This window comes from Coturnix japonica, chromosome 3 (assembly GCF_054131305.1).
Source record: "Coturnix japonica strain WE chromosome 3, WE-NBRP24, whole genome shotgun sequence".
NCBI classification, from domain to species: Eukaryota; Metazoa; Chordata; class Aves; order Galliformes; family Phasianidae; genus Coturnix; species Coturnix japonica.
Window position 1 is genome coordinate 25,353,679 of NC_140665.1, and position 25,231 is coordinate 25,378,909.

Consider the following 25,231-nt stretch of genomic DNA (forward strand, 5'->3'; position numbering starts at 1 on the left):
ATAGCGATGGGCAGCCGGGCCCGGGCGGACGGCAACGATGCCCAAGGCCGGGTGAGCGGGAGGCCCGACGGAGCTTTGCGAAGGGGGCTCGGGCCCTACCCCGGCCCCTCAGGGACACGGCATCGCTGCCGTGTGGGCACTGGGACCGGCGGGAGGGGAGATGGCTGTAAAAGGGCAGATTCGGCCTTTGCGGCTGTAACGTGGCGTGGGGGAAGCGGGGAGGGGGGCTGCCGTCCTTGTTGTACTCTAACGGTGTGACTGTTCTGTTTTCCCAACCAGCGATACTCTGTGGGATATCGCTAGAGACGAAGTAGAGAAGAGAGAAAACTCTGGCGACGATGGCAAGCGTGTGGAAGTTTGGGAAAAATCAGTGTTGTTCATGGGAAGCAAAAACGGGGTAATGCTGGTTATCGGGTGCGTTCTTTAAACGCAGGTTGTGTTCGGGAAGAGATCTGACATGTGGTGTTTGCTCAGCTCTTCTGAACGTGAGATGCTGTGAAGGTTCCCCTTGTGAAGAGCTAACTGGGAACAGACCGACTCAAGTGCATTTCTACCAGCCCTGCTGTGATGACAAGCACTGGTGTCTTGCTGGGCACTGTGTCTGTATCAGGCAGATCTGAGCACTCATTGTAATAGATTGCATGGTGGTGCAATCTCCTCCAAAAACAGGAGGCAGAGTGACTTTGTACACGGGTAGATACTGATAGAATGAGGGAGAATGGTTTTAAACTAAAAGAAGGGAATTTTTTCACTGACAGGACGACAAGGCAGTGGCACAGCTGCTGAGAGAGGCTGTGGTGCCCCATCCCTGCAGGCACTCAAAGCCAGGTTGGATGGGCCCTGGGCAGCTGAGCTGGTAGGCAGCCCTGTTCATGGCTTGGGGTTGGAAATGTGTGGGCTTCATCTCCCTTCCAACCTAAAGCATTCTGTGATTCTAGGATTCATGTGACCCAGGTTGTTATATTTCATTGTCCTGTAAGTTTGGTTATTAGTAGTTCTGTATCTGCCATCTGTTAGTATTATTTACTTTTCAGAATAGAATTTTAATTTCAGAAGGATTGGTATCTGCACAGCCTCTAACTAGCAGGTAGAACAGCAGTGTAACTTCATTCTGATAGAAAGCTGGCAGTTAGTTTTCCACCATAAGTTACAAACAGTTACATGACCTTGTACTTTTCAGATGCCTCATAGTAGGAATATTACATCAATTAATTTCACTTAGTAATAAAAGCTTATGCCTTAATGACATCACAGCAGAGCAGTTCTTTCTTTTTAATTTCCAGGGGAAGACCACTATCATACTGAGGTGTCTTGAGAGGTACGTGTTAAGTGATTTCTCCTTTCTCCTGTCTTTGGCAGAAGAAACACACTGTTGTATTAGAATGCCTTCTTTGTATTGCTGTTTCTAAGCTAAATTCTGAACTGACTGATAAATATAATGAAAGTAGAATTTACTTGATTTATTTAGAGCATCTTGACAAAATGAAATTATTTTCTCTTGGATAGGGAAGAGATTCCAAAGCCAACGTTAGTTTTGGAGTATACCTTTGGGAGAAGGGCAAGGAGACACAATGCAGTGAGTACCCAGAAAGTTTAGTTCTATTTATGCAAGTAGTTTATATTACATACATACATACATACACACACACACATAGTAATATGTATCTTATTTTCATCTTGGGAGTTTATAGTTTATTAATTGTGTGTGGGGGGGGGGGGGGAGGGGAAGGGAAGTTTTTTTTTTTTTAATAATCATTTTATTACAACTATTTTAACCCTTAATGTATTTCTCCCTATTGCTAGAATGCAGTAGATCAAAGACCAAAGTATAACACAAAGAAATCGGTTTCATTTATGAAATCTACCTTGTTTGACATGTTTGAGTGCTTTTATCTTCCCATGGAGGGAATATGCACAGGATGCATACCTTGAACTTTAAAGACAAAGTGTGAAATGAGTAAACCCAATGAAGATGTTTACCACTGGATTTTTGAGAGACATATTCATTGTAGATGATGTTAAATCATAATTAAGTTTTGGTTTATGTGTCAGTATCACTAACTTTTCTCTGCAGATTGTGCTAACAGGAATATTGAATCCACTCTCATCACTGCACAGCAGTGTCCAGCAGTAATAAGTTGCTGCAAGTAGTTGCCATTGCTGTTACTGAAGCATGGAGTGGAAAATCTGAAAGATAAAATCACTTAAAACTTTTTGTGGAAGCCAAATGCACATGTGAAGATTGATGACTTCCAGTTGAGACCATTAGTCTTGAGCTGCAATAAAAAAAGAAAAGAAGGATGAAAAGCCAATATATTTTTCAAAAATATTTATCATTCATCATGCTGCTTCCTGGTTTCTTTTACAGAATACAGAATCATAGAATCACCAAGGTTGGAAAAGACCTAAAAGATCATCCAGTCCAACTGTTCACCAATCACCAATAGCTCCCACTAACCCATGTCCCTCAGTACAACATCCAGTCATTCCTTGAACACCCTCAGGGTCAGTGACTCCACCACCTCCCTGGGCAGTCCATTCCACTGCCTGACTACCCTTTCTGAGAAGTAATATTTCCTAATATCCAGCCTGAATCTCCCCTGGTGCAGCTTGAAGCCGTTCCCTCTTCTCCTATCACTAATGACACGAGAGAAGAGGCCAACCCCCAGCTCAATATTACCTCCCTTCAGGAAGTTATAGAGGTCTTAGAAGGTCTTCCCTGAGCCTTCTCTTCTCCAGGCTGAACATTCCCAGCTCCTTCAGCCTTTCCTCATATGGCCTGTGCTCCAGACCCCTCACCAGCTTTGTTGCCCTTTGAACACATTCCAGAGCCTCAATGTCTTTCTTGCAGCAAGGGGCCCAAAACTGGACACAGTACTCCAGGTGCAGCCTCACCAGTGCTGTGTACAGTGCCTTAAAGTAGTCATCCATTGAGATTGCCATAGGCACACCAGGAGTCTTTAGAGTTCTATGGAATTTCTTCAACATTTCTTATTTGGTTTTGTTTTTTAGAATACGCTAATTAAATAGGATGTGCTGTTGTTCTGAGTCACTTGCACAAAGACTCAGCGTACCACAATTAAAATTTCCTCTTGGTGTTTCACGAATGCATGCATTTCTAATGTAATCTATTTTGCAGCCCAAAGATGTAGCTCATTTTTGGGAAATAGGTGGTGGGACCTCATTACTGGAACTGATTCGAATACCAATCACTGTCAACAATATAAGGTAAGTGACTAATATTAAAATTTCAAAGTTAATTTCAGCCACCTGTTAAGCGGAAGTAAATCTCTAGGCTGCTTATTATAGAAAATTCTTTCAAAATATTAGATAACATATTTGAGAGGGTTTTTTTGTAAAAAAACATGGTAATACCATCAGTACACAGCTTTGAACTTCCCTTTCACAATCCTTTCCTAAGAAGACAAGTTCTTAGTAGTCTCTTAGAACAAGAGAAAGCAATAACATGAAGGAAATGGCCTTAAGTAGATAGAACAAGAAATGCAGAAAAAGAAAAGATGTAGCCTCTTTTTATGCTCGTTGGATGAGCAGAAAAAACAACTGGGGATGCAAAGAAAAAAAATTGGTTCCCTACTTTTAGATGCAGACACAGGAACCATCTCTGTAGGAGCAGTATTTTAGGGTGAAAGATGAGACAAAAAATTACGAATAAAACTGGACACTGGATTATTAGGAAGTGAAGTGACCATCTGAGAAGAGCAAGGTCAGACATGAGAGATGATGTTTCTAAAAGGAACTAAAACTGTTGAATTAATTACAAGAGGAATAAACTGGGAGTGAATTAAGAGAATATAGTGAAAATAATCAGAATGATGGCGTAGCATAGGAAGAAGAAATGTATAAAATGTTGCATAAAGAAGTAAGAATGTGACGAACAAAGATATATTTTACCTTTGCGTTATGATGCATTATTGTATTTCTTCGGTAATCGGCTTTAACTTCCATTATTTTTAAATGTATGTGACAATTTCTGTCACATACATTGCTACTGCTCTGGCTATTGAGATAATGCTGTTATTTAGTGAGGGACAAACACAGAAGAAAAGCACTTCCAGCATATGAAACATCTTGCTGCTGGAAGGGCTTGGGGGAAATCCAACTATTTTTCAGATATCTGAATGATATCAGACAAAACGATTCCTTTAACCAGCTTTTTCTATGTAATCTGACAAAGGAATAATGAAAGTATAGGAATTTCTAATGCATTTGTGTTTGACAAAGGTTCTGTCCATTCACTAACATTACTTCAGCTGGGAGTGTAGAATTCAGAGATGACGTGCTTGTAAACAATGCCTCCAGAAAGAAAGTCGGATACATGCAATCTCCTGAAACTTCTGATGGAAATTCACCAAAGTAATAGAACAAGAGATAATGGAGAGGTTTCTTCAGTGCTCAGGCCATACTTATAAGCCATCTCTCTTTCTTCTCACATTCAATTCTATTTTAGCCTATGTATTTTCATATTTGTTGCTTTCAGTATTTGTACCACATTTATGGTAGTGAAGGAAAAGGCCATTTGTCTCACGCATTGAAGATCTGAGCAGATAATGCCTTTTTTTAATAGGTCGTTTGCAGTAGTTCTCGTATTGGATCTGTCCAAACCTAATGAACTCTGGATGACTATGGAGAATCTTCTGCAGGCCACTAGAAACCACGTGAATAAAGTTTTAGCCAAACTGGAAAAGACAGATCCTGAAGTAGCTGCTGAAATTAAGCAGAAGATGCAGAACAATCTACAGAGGGATCATCCAGTAAGTTACTTCTAATATTTTCTCCAGATGTCACGGGCCTTTATACAGTTAAAGATAATGCTTTTCAAAATGATAAACAACTCTTTTAGATTTTTCTGCATGACTGAAAATCCATTTGATGTAGATGAACCTGTTCACTGGAAAATTATAGCAATTTAATAAAAATTCAATAAGAGCAGAAACAAGGAAAGAAGGTTTCTTATATCTTTTTGTTAGATATCTAATGTGATTGTTATGGCATGTTACACCAATCAAAAGAAATAGTTTTAGAGTAGCAGTTTGCTTTTTTCCCCCCTCATCTTTTTAAAATGAAGATGAAAACTAGAATGTACAAAAGTCATCTAGCAAGAGACTAGCTGAAGGTACAAATTTAAGCAAAGAATATAGTTATAACAGCCATCAACATGACTATATACTTTGCATTTATTTAAATGTCTATCACAAACTCAATGCCTTTTGATAATCTGACAACTAATTAAATTATAAAGTTTCAGAAATGTTAACATCAGTCCTTTAAACATAATTGCTAACTAAATCTCTGGAAAAGCTAAACTAGATTATGCGCAATAGAAATGAAAAATCATTGTGCATGAAACCTCTGCAAATGTTGTGTATATATAATGGATAAATAAGTATTTAACAGTTCAAAGACTTGGCACATAAATCTAGTTACTGTAACTTCTACAATGCTGAAGTGTAGCAAGTACTTTTCAATTTTTGAGTTAGGTAAGCAACTCCTCCATTTTTTGCAAGACCAATATATGCAATGCTCAAGGGATTTAGAGTACAGCATCTGAGTTGCGCTGGGTAGTAATTTCCATTTTTACTTTTCAAGAAGGTATTTCACAAAAAGAAAATACCTACAAGCGCAATTGGCAACAAATGGCTGCAATGTCAAGCTTAAAAATAGGGCTTATCAACTGGAAAACTGCTCACATTTTTCAATAAGAACGAGAAAAACATTTCTAATGGTTTAGAAGACTCGTTACCCTGCAGGGAACACCGTTATACCTTCTAAAACTTCCATTCTGTCTTCATTATCATAAGCAACAGAGCCAAACAAAATGTTCTGTTACTACCGGGTTCTCATTAAACTTTCTGCGTCAGTTTTGTGGGAGGAAATATCATCATTTACAGTCAGAAGACTATTTGCTCTTTTATAGACCTTGTTTAGGTGGGTGGAGTGTTACTTTTAATGTTTCTGATGTTCGGTTTTTGTTAGTTAAGGAATTAACATTTTGGTTATTTATTTTTTTCTCGAGTTCTCCATTTTATGTAACAAACTATATAGGAGGTTTTGCCTTGACAATGTAGGAATGCAGCAATCATTTTTCCCTTCGCAGTACAGGATTTCCTGTATTTGCACCTTCCTGCCAATTAGTCTGTCATTTAGTCTGTATGTGAGGTAAGCACTTTAGAAGTTAGCAGTTCAATCTGCTCCAACCTATTTCTTTTCCATTCTGCTGCAACCAAAGCAGTTTGACAAATTCACCTCATGAATGAGAGGGGTTTTGTCTCATTTCACAAACACTACATGAAAGCCTTCCAGATAACTTGAGAATTACTGTTATCTGTTTGTTAAAACTTGGACCCAATGTTAACCACCTAAGTTACATCTACGCCTCCGGAACTACTGTCATCCATTGGCATCAATTTGGAGAATGCGGTACAAATTGAAGTTTATTCATTCAACTTAAGGTTCTGAAAAACCCCCCATCTCCTTTGAATAAATTTTAAACCCTTTCAATTGGTTTAACTATTACAATCTTCTATAATTTGCTTACACTGCTTAACTGTTACATCTGTTTCATAGGACTATGAATTGGTTGACCCTTTTCCAATACCCTTGGTGATTATTGGAAGCAAATACGATATATTTCATGTAAGTAATCTTTTATAGTTGTGACAGCAACAACAGGAAGCTACCATTTCGTTCTGCACCTGTTTTCAAAGTTTTTTTTACAATCAGATGAGTCATCGCATCTTTAGCTGGGAGAGGAAAAAATGTACTGCTGGGTTCTCTCCCAGCCCAAGCAAATACATACCCACTACCCAAGTAGCACTTGATCATGAGAAGCTAGAAGAGTATGTTTGAATTTTAGTGGATGTACTGGCAACTTCTGCTTACCTGGATGACTACATGGTACATTGGTACTAGGCCACATCAGAGTCACTTTATTATTAAGTATCATGCATTCTTTCATACTGAGGCTTTATAGTGAGCCCTGACCATTCTAAAAACCAGTGACTGTCATGTAATGAACACAGAATAACAGCCTGGTTCCATTGGAGCCTATGGGCAGACCACTGGAGGCTTCAGTGGGACAGGTTTTCATGCATCTCTATGAACTTGTGTTAAAGGAACATAAATTCAATGATATTTTTGTGCAGCTTTCAAATCTTGTAGTTATTAGAATTTAAAGAGCATATAGCCAAACTGAAAGTTAAATATTCTCACAAAAAAAAGGAAGAAAACACTGATTTGTTGAGAAGCCAGGATTTCTTTGGTTCTAGAATTTCAAGAAGTAGGAAACAAATTAATTGGAAATTGAGTACATATTCCCAATTAAAAACTTTTCTGGACTAACATATTGCCAGAATTAGGCTCCCTCTGAAAAAAAAAAGAAACAAAGGGAAATTGTGACATTTCCTTTCAGAGTAGGCTGCTACTGATTCTGTCTTGAGATATAATTATGCTGACAGCTGAACGCCTCATATCTTGCAGCTTAAGTGCACTGCAGTTTAAAGAAAAAAAGTTCTATCTGTGATGTTTTGGAGTTTTTTGTTTCTAATGCATGTGTTCCAATAACAACTTCTGTTTTTTAGGAGTTTGACTCTGAAATGAGGAAAATAATCAGCAGGACACTTCGATTTGTTTCGCATTATTACGGCGCATCACTGGTGGTATTTATATTCACTTAATTAGTAAGAAATAATGAGATGAGTGATGCTTGTGCTACAAAATATTTAAAAAAATAGAAATTAAAAATCCTCGAAAAGACAGAGTTTAATTAGTTTTACAGTCGCTTTCTTAATGAGATGGTTTGTAAATTAGGTTACAGTTATTGTCAGTGGATGGATGAATACACGTTGTATGCAAAATACCTAATGCCTTGTGCCAGAAAAAAACTAAAAATGTGGTTATCTGTTAGCAAACTCAGTTCATCATCTCCTGAGTATAGGCAGAAATCTTTATGATCGGGTTCACAACCCAAACCAGCTGCCTCTTAGGCTCCCTTTACATCAGAATGTGGTTATAACTTTATCAGCCGTCATTTCTGTTAAGCCATTTTGTGACAGTGGCTTATTTTAGTTGCTGAGCAGTTTCTGTTTGTTTATATTGTTTACTCCAGTAAATCCAATAAGCATAAGCATACACAATTTTTTTTTTCATGTCAGGAATTAGCCAAGCTCTATCCAAAATAGTCTATGTAGATGATACTACGTAGTATTTTTGCGATGGAAAGTCATAACGTATATTTTGTTTTCTAATTCATTTAGTTTACCAGTAAATCTGAGGCTCTCCTGCTGAAAGCTCGTGCTCTTATTAATCACTTGGCATTTGGCTACGATAGAAGGTAACATTGATCATCTAGCTATTAAATGTCTTACCCAGGTCATTCTGTGATTCTGTGAGTCTATAAAACCATTGAATGAAAATACTTGGATGACCAAAACTTCTGTTTTCTTCATAATAAGATCCCCTCTGCAAAAGTCTTGTTTGTGGAATTTCAGTCCTGCCTCAACTGCTCATCTCTGCACAGGACAGTAGTAACTCTTGATTATATTCTCTAAGCTGGCAGAACGCAAATGTAATCACCATGTTATAGATTTTTGCTTACATATATCTCTTTGCAAAGCCCAATATGAGCCTATTCTTAGCTACAATAATGTAATGATTAGTTCATTACTAAATGTTCTCTTAACATGTTTTCTTCTTTCTGTTTAGCAAGTCCGTATCAGTGGATCACAACAAACCACTGTTTATCCCAGCAGGCCTGGATTCACTGAGCCAAATAGGTGAGGACATTTGATGTTCATTGTGTTTGTCGTTTAATTGGTTTAGAAAGTAAGAAAAATATATTAAGCTGCTACAAGATAAGCACGCTGACTGTTTTGACTCCTTGTTGAAGCAAATGGTGTGGAAAAGTTAAACTGCAATTTGGTATTTATATTATTGATAATTACTTTAGGTAGCTTACTGAAGTGTCAGGACTACCTCAAGTAGTAAGCTACAAACAACATTTGTTCTAATAGAAAATGTAATATAGAATGCCTCCCAGACTATTTGTGGCAGCTTTTCACTGTAGAAGGTAAAGTATTAAAGTAGCTGGATCGGTATCCAAAACTATTCAGTAATTCATGTTGTTTCAATAACATGCTTGTATTATTTTGTGTTGTGCTGTTATCATTAGGGCCACCACCCACCTCTGACAGCAACATTGGAAGGATGCGTGTAAACACACCTTTAGAACTGTGGAAAAAAGTGTTTGAGAAGACATTTCCTCCCAAGGTAAGTGTTTATGTGTCTGCTGCAGATTCTTTTCCTTTAGAATAGCAGTAATATTACTACTAATTATTGCTTTTCCAGTCCAATGACTGGACAGCACAGCTAGCAATAATTATTGGATGTGGGATGTGAAAATTTAAATTCAATCTCTGAAGTCCTGCACAGGACTCGGTTTTGACCATAACTTTAACACTGTACCAGTTGTTCTTATCTGCAGGTAGATATAACTGACAGAAAGCAATTCATTAATCATTTGGCCTCTCCAGATAATTATTTCTGGGCAATTGGAATAGTTACTTTGTACCTTTGTGCCATACATCATGGAACCTTAGCAGATGCTCTGTGAAGTTAGATACTCTGTCCCTTTCTATAGGGTAAGATAACTCGGAGTAGCAATCCTTTACTCAGAAAACAGTAGCATTTACCCCCTTTAACGGTACAGCTTACACTGATGTTTTTAGATGTGTCTGTATACATTCCTCATCTTGCAAGCCCCATCAGTGAGATTTCCATTCTTCTGTTTTAGGGAACAGAAGTTAAAAATAAGATAAAATTTACCTTGTGTGTTTCTCTCATTTCTTCCTCTAAGGGTTTTGGTGATTTACAAGACAGGAAGGACCCTGCACAGGATTCACAATATGCTGAATATGAAGTTGATGTCATGAGAGCTCAGAAAAACCAGGTGTGTGCTTGTTCTTCAATTGCTCTTCACAATGAGGTATTCCAGAAACACCGGCATTGCAGAAGTAATTGTAGAATATACTCATATTGTCCTTTTGTCTTTGCGTAACTTCTGCTTTACTTCAGGGACTCTTTTCCACATAGATATACTGTTGTTTTATTTCTACTGGTAGACACTTTACAGGTGGAGTGTTGTTAGATCTCCAGCTTTTGGCTCTTCGCTTTAGAGGTGAGCGATTTGACCATTTCCTCTCTCTCATCCAGAATTATTTCACTAAAAATAAAGTAGTTATATAGGTAAATTCTGTGGTGAAGTAGGCTAAGGTCAGTGCCTTATCAATATAAACCTCCCATGAGTAGAAAATGTAGGTTTTACCAGTATCATAGGTACAGGTCTGTCAAACATAATCCAAGATTTATACATTTGTCTTATTTGGAAGGAATATCACATACTTATTTGGAAAACTCTCTATTTCTTAAACATTCATAAAGGCTGTAAACTTACTTATAGTTAGTTACCTGATCCAAAGAAATGCATTAATAACATGAAAGAATAAAGTGATTTTAAGAATCCCACACAATCCAAACTTGCCTGTAACGTCCTGTTAATTCAGGCATCAGTTCTGAATTTCTGTTATGTCAAAAGCGGTCTTAGAAATCATCAACGATTGTAAAGCACATTGCTTTTGGAATTCATAATGCAATCTTATACCCAGTATAACTATGTGGTATATGAAGTTATTTTTAGATGACAGTAACATCTTGCAAAAGAAGTTGCTGGTCTGCGTTGATTATATCGTGCAGGGACTTATTAATTTTCTGTTTTTAAACCAAAGAGAAAGGCTTTTAGAACATTAATCTGATCAAGGACATCGGAAACCAGAGTAGTTTCTTTAAGTTGGACTACGACAAGTAATTTGAGCATTAAAGAGAAAATTACTTTTGTTATCTGCACCTATTTTCTAAACTTCTCTCCAATAAAGTTCGATTATTACAAGATTATTTGCACATTATTCAAATGTTTTATTCTCAAAGAATGCCATTCAATTTGAAATGCACCGAGATATCAACGTACATCTTTAAAACACAACACAAACCAAATCAAAACCCCAACAATGTGGTTAATGATCTTTAGATATCTTTGAATTTTCCACTTAAATGAAAAGTGGCACAAAAATCCAATTTTTAAAGGAAAACATTAAATGTATCATAGTGTGAAGGTCCAAAAGGTAATGCCAGCCCTATCCATTATTTAGAAAGAACGATATATTGAAATGTTTATTATGCAGCATGTTGCTAATGAAATCATAATGCAATATGAAAGTTTCATATCATGCCAGGGTATGTTTTAAAATCATTTTAGTTCATTTTACTTTCCAGAATGCACTCTGTTAATGTGCCACTTGGACTGTAGGCTTGTGTGTTTATCTCAAAGATAAACTTTAAAGGAGAACACAGAAATATTGTAACAAGAAAAATAAAAGTGTCTTGTCTCTGTATCTGATAAAACAATTAGCACACCTGACCGAAATTCTGACCTTAGGTGGGACTGCTAAATAATATGTGATTGATTTATAGATAATCAAAGCAATATAAAGTTTAATAAAATCAAGGCTGCTTCCTCTATTACCTTCCACCAGTGAGGAAGTGCCCTAGCACCAGCCTGTCTCTAAGTAATTCCATGTGTTTTGCTAAGGGAGAGAGATGGTAGAGTTAGTGTGCAGCTGGGATTTGTGGAGAAATAAATGCATCTCTTCAGCATTGGCTGTGATGATTCTTAATGTAAAATTAGCTGTGAGAAGAATAGACTCTTTTAGACCAGATTATTCTGCTTCCTTATTATTTGCAGAGTTAAGGATGAGACATACCATGCTATCCCTGTGTGGTTACCTTTTCCACACTGTGCCTTTGTTCTACATATACTCTCTACCTTTCTCAGCCATGTCTTTTCAGAATTCTTTTCCTGGTTTTTAAACCACAGATGTTATTTGCAGATTTATATCAAATAACACTCTTGTAATTATTTACCTCTTTTTCTCGTGCTCTGGAGTTCTGCTCTGAGAGAATATAGCATGTAGGACCTTTTTGAGATCTGTATAAAGAATAAAAAATTCTTTTTATCAGGACATTTAACTGTAGCTTTGTTCATAGAAGCAAACGTTAAAGCTAACCTTGAGCTGAGGGAATTGGATGGTCTCCCAGTTAGGTTCTTTAAAGTCAGTGCCAAAGTACCAACAGGTCACTGTTACGCAAAATTGAAGAGTTAGGGCTTGGTTCTTAGGTGGTGTCTTTCAACGTCAGCTTACAAGTAATGGCACCATATCTTCAAGAACAAGGCTGTAAAGCCTTAAACAGAAGAAAGGAGGGCTGGGGTGGAAAAAGCAACAACACTGCATGTAGGAAATAGACTGAAATAAAATTATGAACATTTATCTGCAGTCAGCTTAGAAATATATCCTGTCATTACTCCTCTCTTGGGTCATGCAAGCACTGGACTTGTCTATCTGTAGATTTATTTTATTACAATTTTTCTTCTACATTCTGCATTAAGACCAACCATGTCACTCACAAAATGTGGTTCTAAAACATCTGTCCTGTGTTGCACTAATGAGCTAATGAACCACAACTGGTGTCATCTCTGGTTTGGGGGTGTGAATAACAGTAGCGAATCTATCAGTATCTGATTATGGTTGGGATCAGTCAGTCACACACTGGCCAACATGAGAACCAGCCGTATTTTTCTCAACATACTGCCCTGCTATGAACAGATTGCTGAACTTCTGGAGATCACTTCAGTCATTAAACAAAACAGAAGATTTCATGCTGTGCAGTGAACCTCCTATCCAGTGCCAGGGCTCTGACACACCTTTACAGCAGGAGCATCTTTTGTTTTCTCCAGAGAAGTGCTGGTCTTCATGTTGTGAGGAAGATTATATAGGGTGTAGATACAGCTGCCAAGAGTAACCTTTCTTGTTTCTGCACAGACATACCCATCTGGGTACAACACAGGTGTTTTAGTGTTGGTTTAAGAGCCTAATTAGAGCATAGTTATTAAACTTCTATAGAATCTTAGTTGCTTATTTTAATTCTTGTTCCAGTACTTGTTTCTTTTTATTGTGTTCCAGACCAAGAGCAAGTTCAGTAAGAAACCGCATTTAAAAAAGACAGTCAAAGTCACAATACCAGTCCCTTAGAACTGAGGGAATGCAGCAATTAAGGCTTTTCCTGCGATCGTAATTTTACTCCTTGTTTGTAGCCATTATAGTATTGTCTTTAATTACATGATCATATACTATTTTGCTGATGTCTCAGTTCAGTTGTTCAGTATTTCTTTTCATTATACTCATTCTTTGTGTACCTTATTTCTCAACCTGCCATTCAGACACTTCAGTGAACACAGAAGTATTAATTTTTTTTTCTCTGCGAATGTGTGGTAATGTTATCTTATCTGAGTGCCTCACAAACATCAGTTAAGTCTTTCTTCTCACTCCCTCTATGAGATAGCTGGGATCTTCCCCATTTGACAGCTGATGAATTTATACCAATACAGAACTACAGAAGCACTGAGGTTAAAAATATATATATAAAAGAAAGGGGAAAAAAACAGTATCACTTTTAGCCAGAGTTGAGGCTTTTAGGACAAGTTGCTGGCACACCAATAACATTTAAAACGTTCAGATCACGCTGAAGGCAATTATTCATTCTGTAAATCTGATCTGTATAATGTACACTTGGTTCTCAGGAAGAAAAAAAAACAACAACAAAACAAGGAAGCTTAATTCTAGCTGTGATCATCTGGGCTTACCTGGAAGTATATGCTTCAGTAGGATGTCCTTATTGTCTGGAGAGAAGATCTCTTCAGTGATCACGTAGTTACAGTATATTGTCAAGATCTGCTGACGTTTGTAGTATATGACTTCATGAGCAGGAAGGGTTTGTCAGAAAGGTCTCCAAAGCGATCTGCAAATTGTATTGGAAAGATTTTTTTTTCACCTTTTTCCCTTGCTGATCTTTGGGAATTTATTTTGCTTTCTGTTTTACACCAAAACTAACACAATACAATCTCCTGACAGTGTTTGTCTTCCTGAGTCAGTGTATTTGTTAAATGCACTGTATTTTTCCCCATATCATCCTCTTTATTTCTTTGCTCTCATTTCACTTGGAATAAAGGTAGTCTTCCTTTGATGCGCCTCTTAAGCATGCAGCAAAAGAAGAAATATGTATTGCTTTATGTGGAGGAATAGCTACACTGCTTTAATATACGCTGGTTTTAAGCGAATTGACTTGGAGCTAGCTAAAATTACAGCAAAATAACTTCAGCTGAATGATCCACCTGTCTCGAAACTCTTATTCAGGAGGGATACATTTGTAAGGCTGAGTATTTAGGCAGCCAGCACCTGCAGAAGTGACCTTACAGATCGGTCTTCACATGTCAGGCTATTGTTTTTCACATCACCCCAAGCTACTTCAGTAGCTGTACAACCATAAGTGCATAGATGTTATTTTTTTGTGATTCTTGGGGGCTGGCTTTACGTTTTTGCTTTGGCAGATAATTTTAGTATGTATTTTGTCTCTTTTTGGCTTGAGAGTGATTTTCCAAAAGGACAAATGTCCTTTTCTGCTTAAAGCAGTTTGGGAAGAAGAGCTCATGGATTCTAAGTAAGCTTAGGAGCAAGAAAATAAATAAACTGAAACCTCACTGAAAGAGTTGTACTGCTCCTGAATTAGCACAGATCTTTCGAAGCTCATAAAAAAAGCTGCTGGGTTAACTTCTCTCTAAGTGGTTGCGGTAGGCAGCCTATTGTGTTGCTCCATTAGCATGAATTACTCAATAAACAATGGAAACAACTAATAAAAAACAGAGTTAATTGAACTCGATGCAAAGTTCCAGTATAACTACATTTTTTGTGTGTGTTGTAGTTAATAGAGAGTTGATGTGTTCTTCTAAGTAAGACAGAACACCTTTTTTTTTCATTGCAAATAGCACATGGTTACGTCTAACAGTTATTTCATTAAAGCAAGCATCTCATCACACTTAAATGAACAATCACGGTGCATTTCAAATAGCTTTTTCATGGGGGGAAAAAAAATATCAGAAACAATTTGTAACAGTATACACCAAGCTATAAAATCCTGAAAATGAAACTGTTTTTTGCAGCATTGCTAGAATTTTCTGTTGGAGGCTTAAGGATTCCCAATAGCACTATTTATTTGACTGAAATGAGGGCATTCGCTTACCTTGCTGGCGTTCCACTGGTGTCACATACCCCACAGTACGGACTGCCCTGTGCTTCACACCTAATTCACACTATTTGCTTCTTCACAATCTGAGCCTCTGTTTGACTTTAATAATCTAATTATCATCTAGAAGATGTGTAATTGTAATGACCACATTGGATTTGCATTTTACTTCTACACACAGGTGTAAGCATTTCAATCTACTGAACAGTAGCACCTGAAACGTGTTTTTTTGTTTTTTTTTTTTTAACTACTAATTGAAATATATATATATTGATCAAAATTTAAAGCTTTGTCCTCCTAAACAACCACTGCATTCCTCCAAAATACATTTCTGCTTCCTGCTGTCTGGAGAAGATTGTGAAAGGTAGCAAAGGCAAAATGCAGCTTAAACTTCCATGGCCACAGCAGGGCCACTAAGGGAACACCTTCCTTGTGTGTATCATGCAAATTTTTACTATATCTGGTTTCAGTTCTGTGGGTATTTCTAACACAGTGTACAACGCTTTAATGGTTCAGCCCTCTGCTTAAGAAAAAGGAACATTTATTTCCCATATTGTTAAGGAATTGCCAATCCATTTTGCTCCTGAGAGGCCTTGTCTTGGACGCTTGGTTTGTGTGACACATGAGTTTTAATTCAGTAATTCTGTTTTCTGTTCTTAAAAGACACGTAATGATACATTGTAGTATGTTCATGTGGAGCCTGGCTTCTCCCAGCTGAATGTCTAAGAAAGGTCCCAACTTTCTTCTACCTTACAAAGCAGGTGTTTAGGCAAATAATAATAAAAACAAATAAATCTAGCTCCCTATGTCTTTATGTGAGAGCAGATGTATCAAAATGCCAAACGTTCAGTGTTATTTTGTTAGAAATAACAACCATCTAGTTATTTTTTTTCTACAGCGACTAATCTTTGTACACACTTTAGTTGGTGAGGTGGCTCATTTATCTTATCGCGTTTAGTCATGGGGATATTCAATTAATATCTTTATATATTTCTTTTTCAGGAACTTGAACAATACAAAAGAAATGCCTCCAAATCCTGGAAAGAAATGGATTTTGATCCCGATTGATGAGCTGCTGGAGGTGTCCTAAGTTGCACATTTGTGGATTCACATTGCAGGATTTGACTATGATGGTGGCATCAGTCAGTCCCATCTGTTTTATAATTTGTAACAGATTACTCATTGTTTGGGGTTTTTTTTTTTTAATGGTACTACCCCAATCATGTGTGTAAATACACACAAGTTTTCACACCCAGAGTATGAACTGCATGGTGAAGTACACCAGGCATCTTCAAAACCAAAGCTTCAGAATGTATTTGCATAATTTGAACTATTTGAATAGCTCCAGAAAAATGTGAAGAACAAAATAGAATTTAAAACAATTTTGACCTGACCTAAAATTTAGAAATCATCTTTATCTCATTTTCAGTATCATAAAATTTGATTCTTCCTCTGCTGCGTTTCAATGCCTTGGCACAGAATTCGAAACAAGACAGTTCTGTCAAATATTCCAATGCTTGAAGTCATTCTGATAAATGTGAGAAATATTTGGTTAGTGGTAAAAGTTTAATGAATTCTCATTCAACCTAAGCAAGAGAAAAGCAGACCTAAATATACACGACTTTTTGTACATGGACTTCTTCCCTGCAGTCAGCTGGACTGAGTCTTCTGAGAATAAGCAAGACAAGATCTGCACTGAAGCCGGAGCTGGCTCTTGGGAGCTAAGACTTGTCAGAGAGTAATTGCCTGAACAGGCATTTGGCAGACCAGAATGCAAGAATATTCCCTGATGAACAGCTCTCTATGTAGGCATAAAAATGGCAAAGACAAACTAAATCTAAACTAATGCTTTTAGATATATTTTTTCATGTATTTGTTTAGTGAATTTTTTTGTTCATGCAGCTTTTATATCTGAGAATATCATACATAAAGATGGTTAGAAGAAAATCTTGGCCTCACAGTTAAGTGAAAAGCTTGCATTAACTTGGGGATCCCATACTTGTTGTTAAAATGTGTGTTATCTTAATACTGTAAAATTAAACTAATTATTTTACCATGGAATTTTAAGGTACAAGTGTACTCAACTCTGCAATAAAAATATGTTCACTGAATATGAAACAAAGCTTATGAATTTTGCATCTAGTGGGCTTCCAGTTTTGAGTTACTTGCTTCTATTTACTAATTGGATAAATTAACCCCTTTGATGTGCTAGTGAGCTCATGAGAATGATTTCCAGAGAAAGATGCAAATCACATCTCTTTCAAGAAAAGATACACATCCTTTTATGTATGTTGTTCTCTAGTTGAACTGATACTTTATTAATAAACAATTTCTTTTCCCCCTAGTAACTCACAGGCGGCTTCCAAAACAAGATTTAGAACTGAATATCATGATGAAAGAGCAAATATAAATAACTTCAAACTGGAATTGCTTACAAAACAAAAACGTTTGAGTAACTTTTACGTTGCTCAAAGATCTTGTACTCACGGATGCTGTGGTTGGGTAGGATGCATAAGAATAAAGTGATTTCTTGATTGTGTCTTTTATTACAGTATTTGGTTTGTTTCTAAAGTCCCACAGATGGTAACAACAAAGCATACTGCTTTAAAAACAATTCTAGAAGAAAGATTTACTCAGCAATTCACTCTCTCTGCTAATTGGTAATGGTTTTTGAAAAGAAGTACTGGGGAAGACATTGGAGCACCATTAGATAAATTGTTGAAGAACGAACACATCAGCAGACTGAATCAAATTTAAAAGAAGTCCCCTAAAACATGTAATTCTGTTGAAATGGCTGATCTGGGAGGGGAAAGAAGGGTGGGAATACCAAGAATAGCAGGAAGTCATTCACACTCTTATTAGAACATTGTTTTTTAAGATGGAAAGTGACCACTTAGGATCAAGCAAGGGAAGATGAATGTGTTTCCATATGTTTGATTGCTTAAATTTTATATAAAATCTAGCAGATCAAAAGTGTAATAAAATAGTACAGTATTACACACGGTTAGAACTGCTACTTTTTTTTTCACTGCCTGCTAATAATCTTCTCTCTTATTTTGAAGCTCAAGATTGCTATAATGGCAAGTACTGGTACAAAAGCATAGAGCAGCAAGAAATCCATTGTGAACCGGGACAATGCACCAGGAAAGTTTTGTTCAATGAATTGAATGCCATGAGAGACTGGACATGCAGCATTCACTGTAGAGGAACTGTTGTCTCCATCTGTCAATAGAAAGAGAGAATTCCCTCAGTAAGTTGATCAGTAAAATTAAAGCTCAGGCTCCAGTATCTAAGCCTGTACATTTAATTTATGTAGCCTTAAGGTTATTTTAATGATATTAAGCTCACAGCTTCATCTCCCACCCTTTCGGTCTTAAGAACAGGCAAACTGTGTGTTTCTGCAGTTAACCCAGGCCATGTTATTCAAAGAAACAAAATGTCTCTAGGAGCTTGCTGTTTTGGTCAGACCAAGTAAATGAAGGGTCTCCAGGGGCTGTACATTGACTAATATGATAGACGTATCATTCACATTAAACATCAGCCATTAATGACTACTACCAAAGTCATGGACTCATTTTCTAACAGTTGTTTTTGTGGTTGTATTCAAACAATTGCCACTTACACTTTTCTAATGAAGAGGGACAGGAGACATTGATGACAAATAGTGCAAGAAGGATATGTAGCCTTGGAGAGAAGCACAAACATCTGTCCACAAAGCCCAAAATATCCTAAGGCTGAAAGGTAGCTGAAAGCTTTACATTTGTTGACAGATTCACATCATTCTTCTAATCCTTCCAACCTATCTGTAATGTTTTCCACTTACCTTGCCCACAAACAGTGAAACACAGCCTGACAGAACTAAACTGTTCGATATTTGCCTTGCTAATATGTTCGAACTGAAGCCTCATTAGAGTTAGAGGAGTCTGGTCAGGTGTTACACATACTGCTCCCTGCACTGCTATTCAATCCTATACCATCTATTTCTGTTGATACTCTATTTGTGCAGCTGCTCTGACAAGCACATGGTAGGCTGCAAAGTTGACTTTCCAAAATGGAGAGCAGGTGAAGAAGAAAAAGATGAAAAACTGAAAGAATGAGAAATGGTTGAAAAAAATAGTTGGACGTTCATCTAGCTTGCAGATATGGAGTTACAGTACATTCTTCCTAGTCAGTAAGGTCAGGATGTTTTAAACAACAAGTTTTCTTTAAGTTATCAGAACAAGTTTGTTGTTTGTAGAAGGAAAGGAATACTTCTGAATACTCACCACAAGTGAAGTTTAAGCCATAAAATTCATTGACTATCAGAATCTCGCTGCTGTATTTTTGAAAGGTGAAATAACCAAGTATTTGAAAAGGCATTGGCATTTCTTCTATGGTCCTTTTAAAAAACAGAGAAGTTAAGTTGTCATTCGCGACACTCCGAGAACCAGTTCTGCCCTACATTGGAACAATCTCTTTGGCTGTGGGAAAGTGATGGGAAGAGTTCTTGGCTCTACATGTCAGCTTTTCAAACAGAAGTTTTATTTCAGTGCTAAATGAATAATAATAGGGACAGCATTTCATATGATCGTGTTGGCATAAGCAAAAGAATTCAGCTGAGCTGATGGATTTGAATTGCTCAATTTTATCTTCAAGTTATATGCCATTTTGCAATAATAAATAAACATTTTAATATCTTTGCAGATATCTGAAGTTATTATTTGTGTGTGTGTGTGTATTTAGTACAAAGTCTAACATGATTAGATAGTTCTTCCTCCCTCTGAAGCTGCACTTTTGTTCCCTTTCTCCTCTGCGTTACTGCACTGAAGCAATACGGATTTTTCTTGAAGCTCATCTCTAGGTAGACTATTTTAACGCCAACACCATAACAAAGTAAAGAGTCTTCCTACCTTACGAGTCCGGTTCCCACTACCACACCTGCTGAGTTAAGCAGCACCACTCCGCTTTGGACTATATTTGTGTTCTGAACAACCCCGAGCATCACAAGGGTGAGTAGTTCACCAATCACATGGGACGCCAAGACAACCGCAAAGAAAACTCCAAATCTGAAAGGGTCAGGATACATCCCTACAGTCCTGTACAAAACAACAAAAAAAACACAAAAAAAAACAAGGGGTATTTTTAAACAATTTGGTTTGGGATGAGACTTCGAACACGTCATTCCTTTTTGTTTTCATTTGTTTCTGCAGTCATCGCTCATTAAGGGTTTATCCCTCAGCTTTTTGCACATTTGACAAAGCCTTAAGAAAAAAGGCATCCACTTAACTTCCTAACTGCAGATGTATGAGCTTTCTCCGTCTAGATTAAAAAGGTTATGTAAAGATGCAACCAAAAGGGGAGGGGGGGGGAGGGGGAAGTGTTATTTCAAGATAACCACTGTGGATTTAATGATCCCCTTAAACCAACATCCTTGTCCTTGGAGTCCATTCATTAAGAGCTGAGTTATTTTTAGGTTGCATATTTAAAGAACACCTTTATGCAGACAATTAACAGATGGAATTTTGCACTTCTGCATTTACATGTAATTGTACAAATTTACTCATCCTTAGTGAATGGAACGCTAATTGAATTCACCACCCCTGTAATTCATCCAAACTCCATTTCTTCCATACTTTTACACTCTTTAATAAACAGCACACTGTTCATTGCTTTTCCCTCACTTAAGGAAAATTGTCCCCTCTCCAATTTGTGCAGAAGACTAAAAAGCGAACAAAGCCAGCAATTGTTTGGCAAACTTGACAGATGATAAAACCTTTAATTACATGGTGACACAGTACATTTCCACTATACTTCATTCCACAATTCCCTCATACCAGTACATACCACATGCTCTGCTTAGTTAGCAGGAAGCTACTTGACACTTCTTTCTCATATTCATTGCTCAAATGAATACGAAGAGTCACGGGACTCTGTCTTACTTTATAGTCCACCACACCCAAACTGTGGCCTTAAGGGAGAGCTGTTCATTTTCTCATACATTTCCTGTAGCATATTTTGAATGTATTACTGAAAGAGTCTCCACTATAAACACATGGCTGAACATTGACTCTTCAAGTACTAAACATTCACGAAGCCAGCAGGTATTTAACAAAAGCTGGTACATTGAGACAAGTTTAGTCCTGAACAGAAACAATCTTCAGAATTTCATAGAGAAATCACTGACCCTTAGAGGCCTAATGGCGCTACAAAATCACTCTAAAACTTTGCTCACTGATGGCTTCAAGATAGCAAAGACATGGCCGGGGCTAATGTTGCTAAATATTAACTGGCATCAAGTTCTTTTCTACTGATTGTGTCTGAAGCTGCTAAAGCACAAGAGCAAAATCTTTACCCATATGAGTGACAAACAGTAGCTTGGGACAAACAGTAACTTGTGACCCTCAGGAGCCCCACAGACCTTCTATCAGTGACCCTAAAATACACCTTCTCAAACACACTCTCGTCAGAAATTGGCTCACTGGCATGTAGTGATGGAAGTGCTCGGGTGAGCAGAGCACATCCTAGCACTTGCTTAAGGGAAATAGTAATTTCTGCTGTTCTTTGAATAGGAGAACAACTATTGCAGGATCCCCCAGCAGACTGTCTCCTGGCGCTGAAGTTCTAATTCAAGAGTCGATGGGATTTTATGCAATTTTACTTAATCTGTTTTCAAATTACCAATGGCATCTTGTTGCAAAGCTACAGCAGAAGAGCTCCTGTATCCATTATACCTTTTAGAATGGACTATCTGCCTATCACTTTCCAATGGCTGACCAGAGAACATGCAACCCAAGCACAAAGAAGCCTGGTCTTCACCTGTACATGCTCTTCTGTAGACTGTTATCTATCACATGAAAACAGACAAAAATTCTCAAGAGCTCAGCACACCTCTTCTTTCACAGTTAGGAAAATACTTATAATATATAAAATCTTATAACCATATTCTGCAGCTAAACCCCCTATAGTTTGAGGTAACCTGAAGCTTTGTTAACCGTCACATACCTATTGTCATTCCTCACTTTTTCTCTTATTTCCCGTCTATTTTAAAAGTAATGCAGTTTGATACTTCACACTTTCTGTATGGCATAAAAATGATGAATGTCCCAGGCCCATTAAAGCTTCCCAGGTTTACTCGAGAACCAATTTTGCCAGCCTTACGTACTTACTTGTTATTACTTTTGCATGTGTGTGTACTCAAAGTTTGACCTACATGAAATACAAAGCCTTTCTGCAAATACCTCAGCTACTCAACTGGTCTTCAGAAAGACTGGCAAGTTCCTAAGGGCCACTCAACTCCCTGATCCTATTTAACACCTCTTGTTACAAGTGTACATCTAGTCTTAGCACTGCCTGGAAGAGAAGGGATAGAACTGCATAATCATTCCTTAAACTTCGTCTGTGATTTTCTGAGAGAAAATAGTACTAAGCCATTCAGGGAGGCTTACTGCTGACAAAGGAACTGAAATAGATACAATAAGAAAACAACAATCCATTTGATGGCACAAGTACTTACCAGTACATAAAGGTGCTGAAAATTACCACGCTGAGAATACTGAAGGGCAGGAAATGTATGATATAAGCTAAAAGCATTTGCCACTTCTTGTACAAGCCATCTTTGCTTTCCTGGTCACTGATAGCACGTAAAGGTGGGACTGGATTAAATACAATTAAATGCATAAGAAATAAATAATCTTTAAATAAAGAGATCAAGACCTGTTATCACAAAATTGACATGAAGCACAGAGACAGCTACGTGCATTTATCAGAAACATCCTGTTTAAAACTGCCTGTTCTCCTCTTCCCAATATGAATGCAAAACTTGGTGCCTGCAGAATCTTCTATGCTGAGTAAAACAGATCTAAGGAGGCAGCATGCACTCTTCTCTTTTTGTGGATACAAATAAAGTCTCGGAAAAGCTGCCATCACTGGATAACATACTGATGTGCTCTGATCTCAAAGTGATGGCAGCAGTGTTACGTTCCTGACATTAGTGGAACAGTTTCCAGGGTTGTAAATGCAAATTACTGTTGGTCTTTGTGTGACTAACTGACGGTAGCTGTAAGAGAAACACCCTTTGATAGAAATATCTCATAATAGTCTAAAATCTAATTATCCTTCCTTGATCTCAAGGCTGTTTTGTACTTCCACCCTTTCCTTGTCTTTGTGTTTGATCTTACTTAAGGCTGTAAATTTTACACCTAGACTTTGTCCTGTCCTTATAATGCTATGCACAGGCAATTAAAAGGTTCTTTTCCTCTTTCAGAATAATGCCTCCATACCCAGGTCAGCTGTAAAAGGAGTGGTGGGGACTGCCCTGTCCTTGGAGTCAGGCTGGAGGGGCCCTGAACAACTTGATTGAGCTGCAGGTCATCTAGCATCTGACCCACTGCTGGCCTACAAGAGACAGGGGAATTGGACTAGTTGACCTTTGAGAGTCCCTTTCAACTCAAACGGCTCTATGATTAAGGCACACCGCTTTATTAAGCACAGTGAACATGGAGCTTCTTGGATGTGCTACTTTTCTGGATTGTGAAGCTTTCTGTTGCTTCACTTAAGAATTTCATGCTTCCCTGTCATTATATTACCTAAAACGGTAAGAATTCTTTAGATGACAGTCTTCAAAAACTACTTGCTCCTAATTACAAAACAGTGGCAGCAATACCTGCTGTTGCACATAGTAGAGGACAGAAACTCACAAAGGGCAGCAGCATTGAGCATTCCTGTGTAGGGGGGGGCACTCACGCACTGGTAGAGGAGACCCACACGGTTCTGCACTGCTCCTTTTTCCAGGTCAGATGTTAGTCTAAGGAGGAAAAATGCTACAAACAAGCCAAACAGAAGATTCTGGAGGAGACGCATGATTATGCCCATCTTATCTTTGGAGAAATTTCTTGTTATCCTCCTGTTAATGAAACAAAACAATAACAATATACATCTTAGCTATGAGTGACCATGTGCTAGCAGGGAATTTAGCTTTGAACAAATTTTACACACAAAATATTCCCAAAAAGACAATATGGAAAAGACAGACAGGTGAAGAGACAGACTAAAGTAACAAGAAAGTCTATTCACAGAAATGGAAAAAAAGCCAGAGAGATTACTGGATAAGGAGAATAAAACTATTTTCTTTAAAAAAAGGAAATAAAGAAAAAAGTCTCACCTTAAAAGAAACCATAATTTGGAAAGGGCACCAGGTGAGTTTTTGTTTTTGAATGGTATGGGTGGAAGCTCCTTTGTATACCTCGTTCTCTCAATGGTTTCCAGTACTTTCCTAAAGATCTCTGAGTTTTTGTAGGCTGATATAATCACCTGAACCCTGCTATAGGTTTCAAGTTCACGTTCCTTGCTTCGAGTGTCCACAGAAGTCAGATCCACTGTAAATTTACAAAATAATTAGCATATATACATCACTTTCTCCTCTTAATCTTTGCCCAGAAAGGTTGTGGATGCCCCATCCCTGGAGGCATTCACGACAAGGCTGGATGTGGCAGCCTGATCTAATGGTTGCAACCTTACCCATGGCACAGGAGATGAAACTAGATGATCTTTGAGGTCCTTTTCAACCCAGGCAATCCTATGATGATTCTGTGATTATCTGTTCCTCCCTTGCAACAAACCTTTTCACATCTCTATTCTAAAATCTGCACATAAAAGGTTGACTGAAATAAATGAAGTTGCCTTTACTCCTTCCTTTCCGGTTGAAGCAGAATGAACGAATGAATGACTCTGCAACCACAATAAACCTCTCCGTTTTGTGTCCCCTTTAGGACCATCAAGGCTTATGTGAAAATGAATATGTCCTCAAAACTGGAATTCTTATGCATATTCCCTAGTGTTCTGAAAACTGGAATTTAGCACAACTGCCTCTGATGGTGAACTGAAGACTTCATTCTAAGCATGAACACCCAAAAATGGGCTACACTTTATAAAGGCAGCTGAAAGTGACTTGCTCTAAGTCACACAGGAAACAAATGGCAACCAGGCATGTTTCCAAAAAGTGATGAAGCAGAGCAATCATGAGACCAAATAGCTCATGCCTATCATGCTT

At 37.7% G+C, this 25,231-nt stretch overlaps 2 protein-coding genes across 4 annotated transcripts in view; one reads left to right on the plus strand and one right to left on the minus strand.

Annotated features, from left to right (window-relative positions):
* Positions 1 to 17,750, plus strand: DYNC2LI1 (dynein cytoplasmic 2 light intermediate chain 1). Of its 2 annotated transcripts, none has more exons than XM_085543042.1 (13): positions 1 to 51; positions 280 to 414; positions 1,284 to 1,318; positions 1,507 to 1,576; positions 3,140 to 3,228; positions 4,586 to 4,772; positions 6,586 to 6,654; positions 7,599 to 7,676; positions 8,274 to 8,350; positions 8,722 to 8,792; positions 9,188 to 9,285; positions 9,872 to 9,964; positions 16,207 to 17,750. In XM_085543042.1, exons 6-13 carry the CDS (start codon positions 4,638 to 4,640, stop codon positions 16,270 to 16,272), a joined length of 687 nt encoding a protein of 228 aa, XP_085399168.1. In that variant the 5' UTR covers positions 1 to 51; positions 280 to 414; positions 1,284 to 1,318; positions 1,507 to 1,576; positions 3,140 to 3,228; positions 4,586 to 4,637; the 3' UTR covers positions 16,273 to 17,750. The 2 variants fall into 2 exon arrangements, with proteins under 2 accessions (XP_085399168.1, XP_015713004.2); XM_015857518.3 differs by having other exon boundaries at positions 280 to 397.
* Positions 17,485 to 25,231, minus strand: part of ABCG5 (ATP binding cassette subfamily G member 5) — a 14,499-nt gene continuing 6,752 nt past the window's right edge. The window contains exons 8-13 of one of the 2 annotated variants that reach the window (XR_014944583.1): positions 24,344 to 24,557; positions 23,846 to 24,085; positions 22,697 to 22,835; positions 20,094 to 20,279; positions 19,470 to 19,582; positions 17,485 to 18,426 (exon numbers count right to left, since the gene is read on the minus strand). Coding sequence is in view for 1 of the 2 variants with exons in the window: in XM_015857517.3 (XP_015713003.2) it covers positions 18,230 to 18,426; positions 19,470 to 19,582; positions 20,094 to 20,279; positions 22,697 to 22,835; positions 23,880 to 24,085; positions 24,344 to 24,557 (1,055 nt within the window). In the remaining variant the exon portion in view is untranslated. The remainder of the gene's footprint in view (positions 18,427 to 19,469; positions 19,583 to 20,093; positions 20,280 to 22,696; positions 22,836 to 23,845; positions 24,086 to 24,343; positions 24,558 to 25,231) is intronic. The other variant, XM_015857517.3, reaches the window with a different exon arrangement.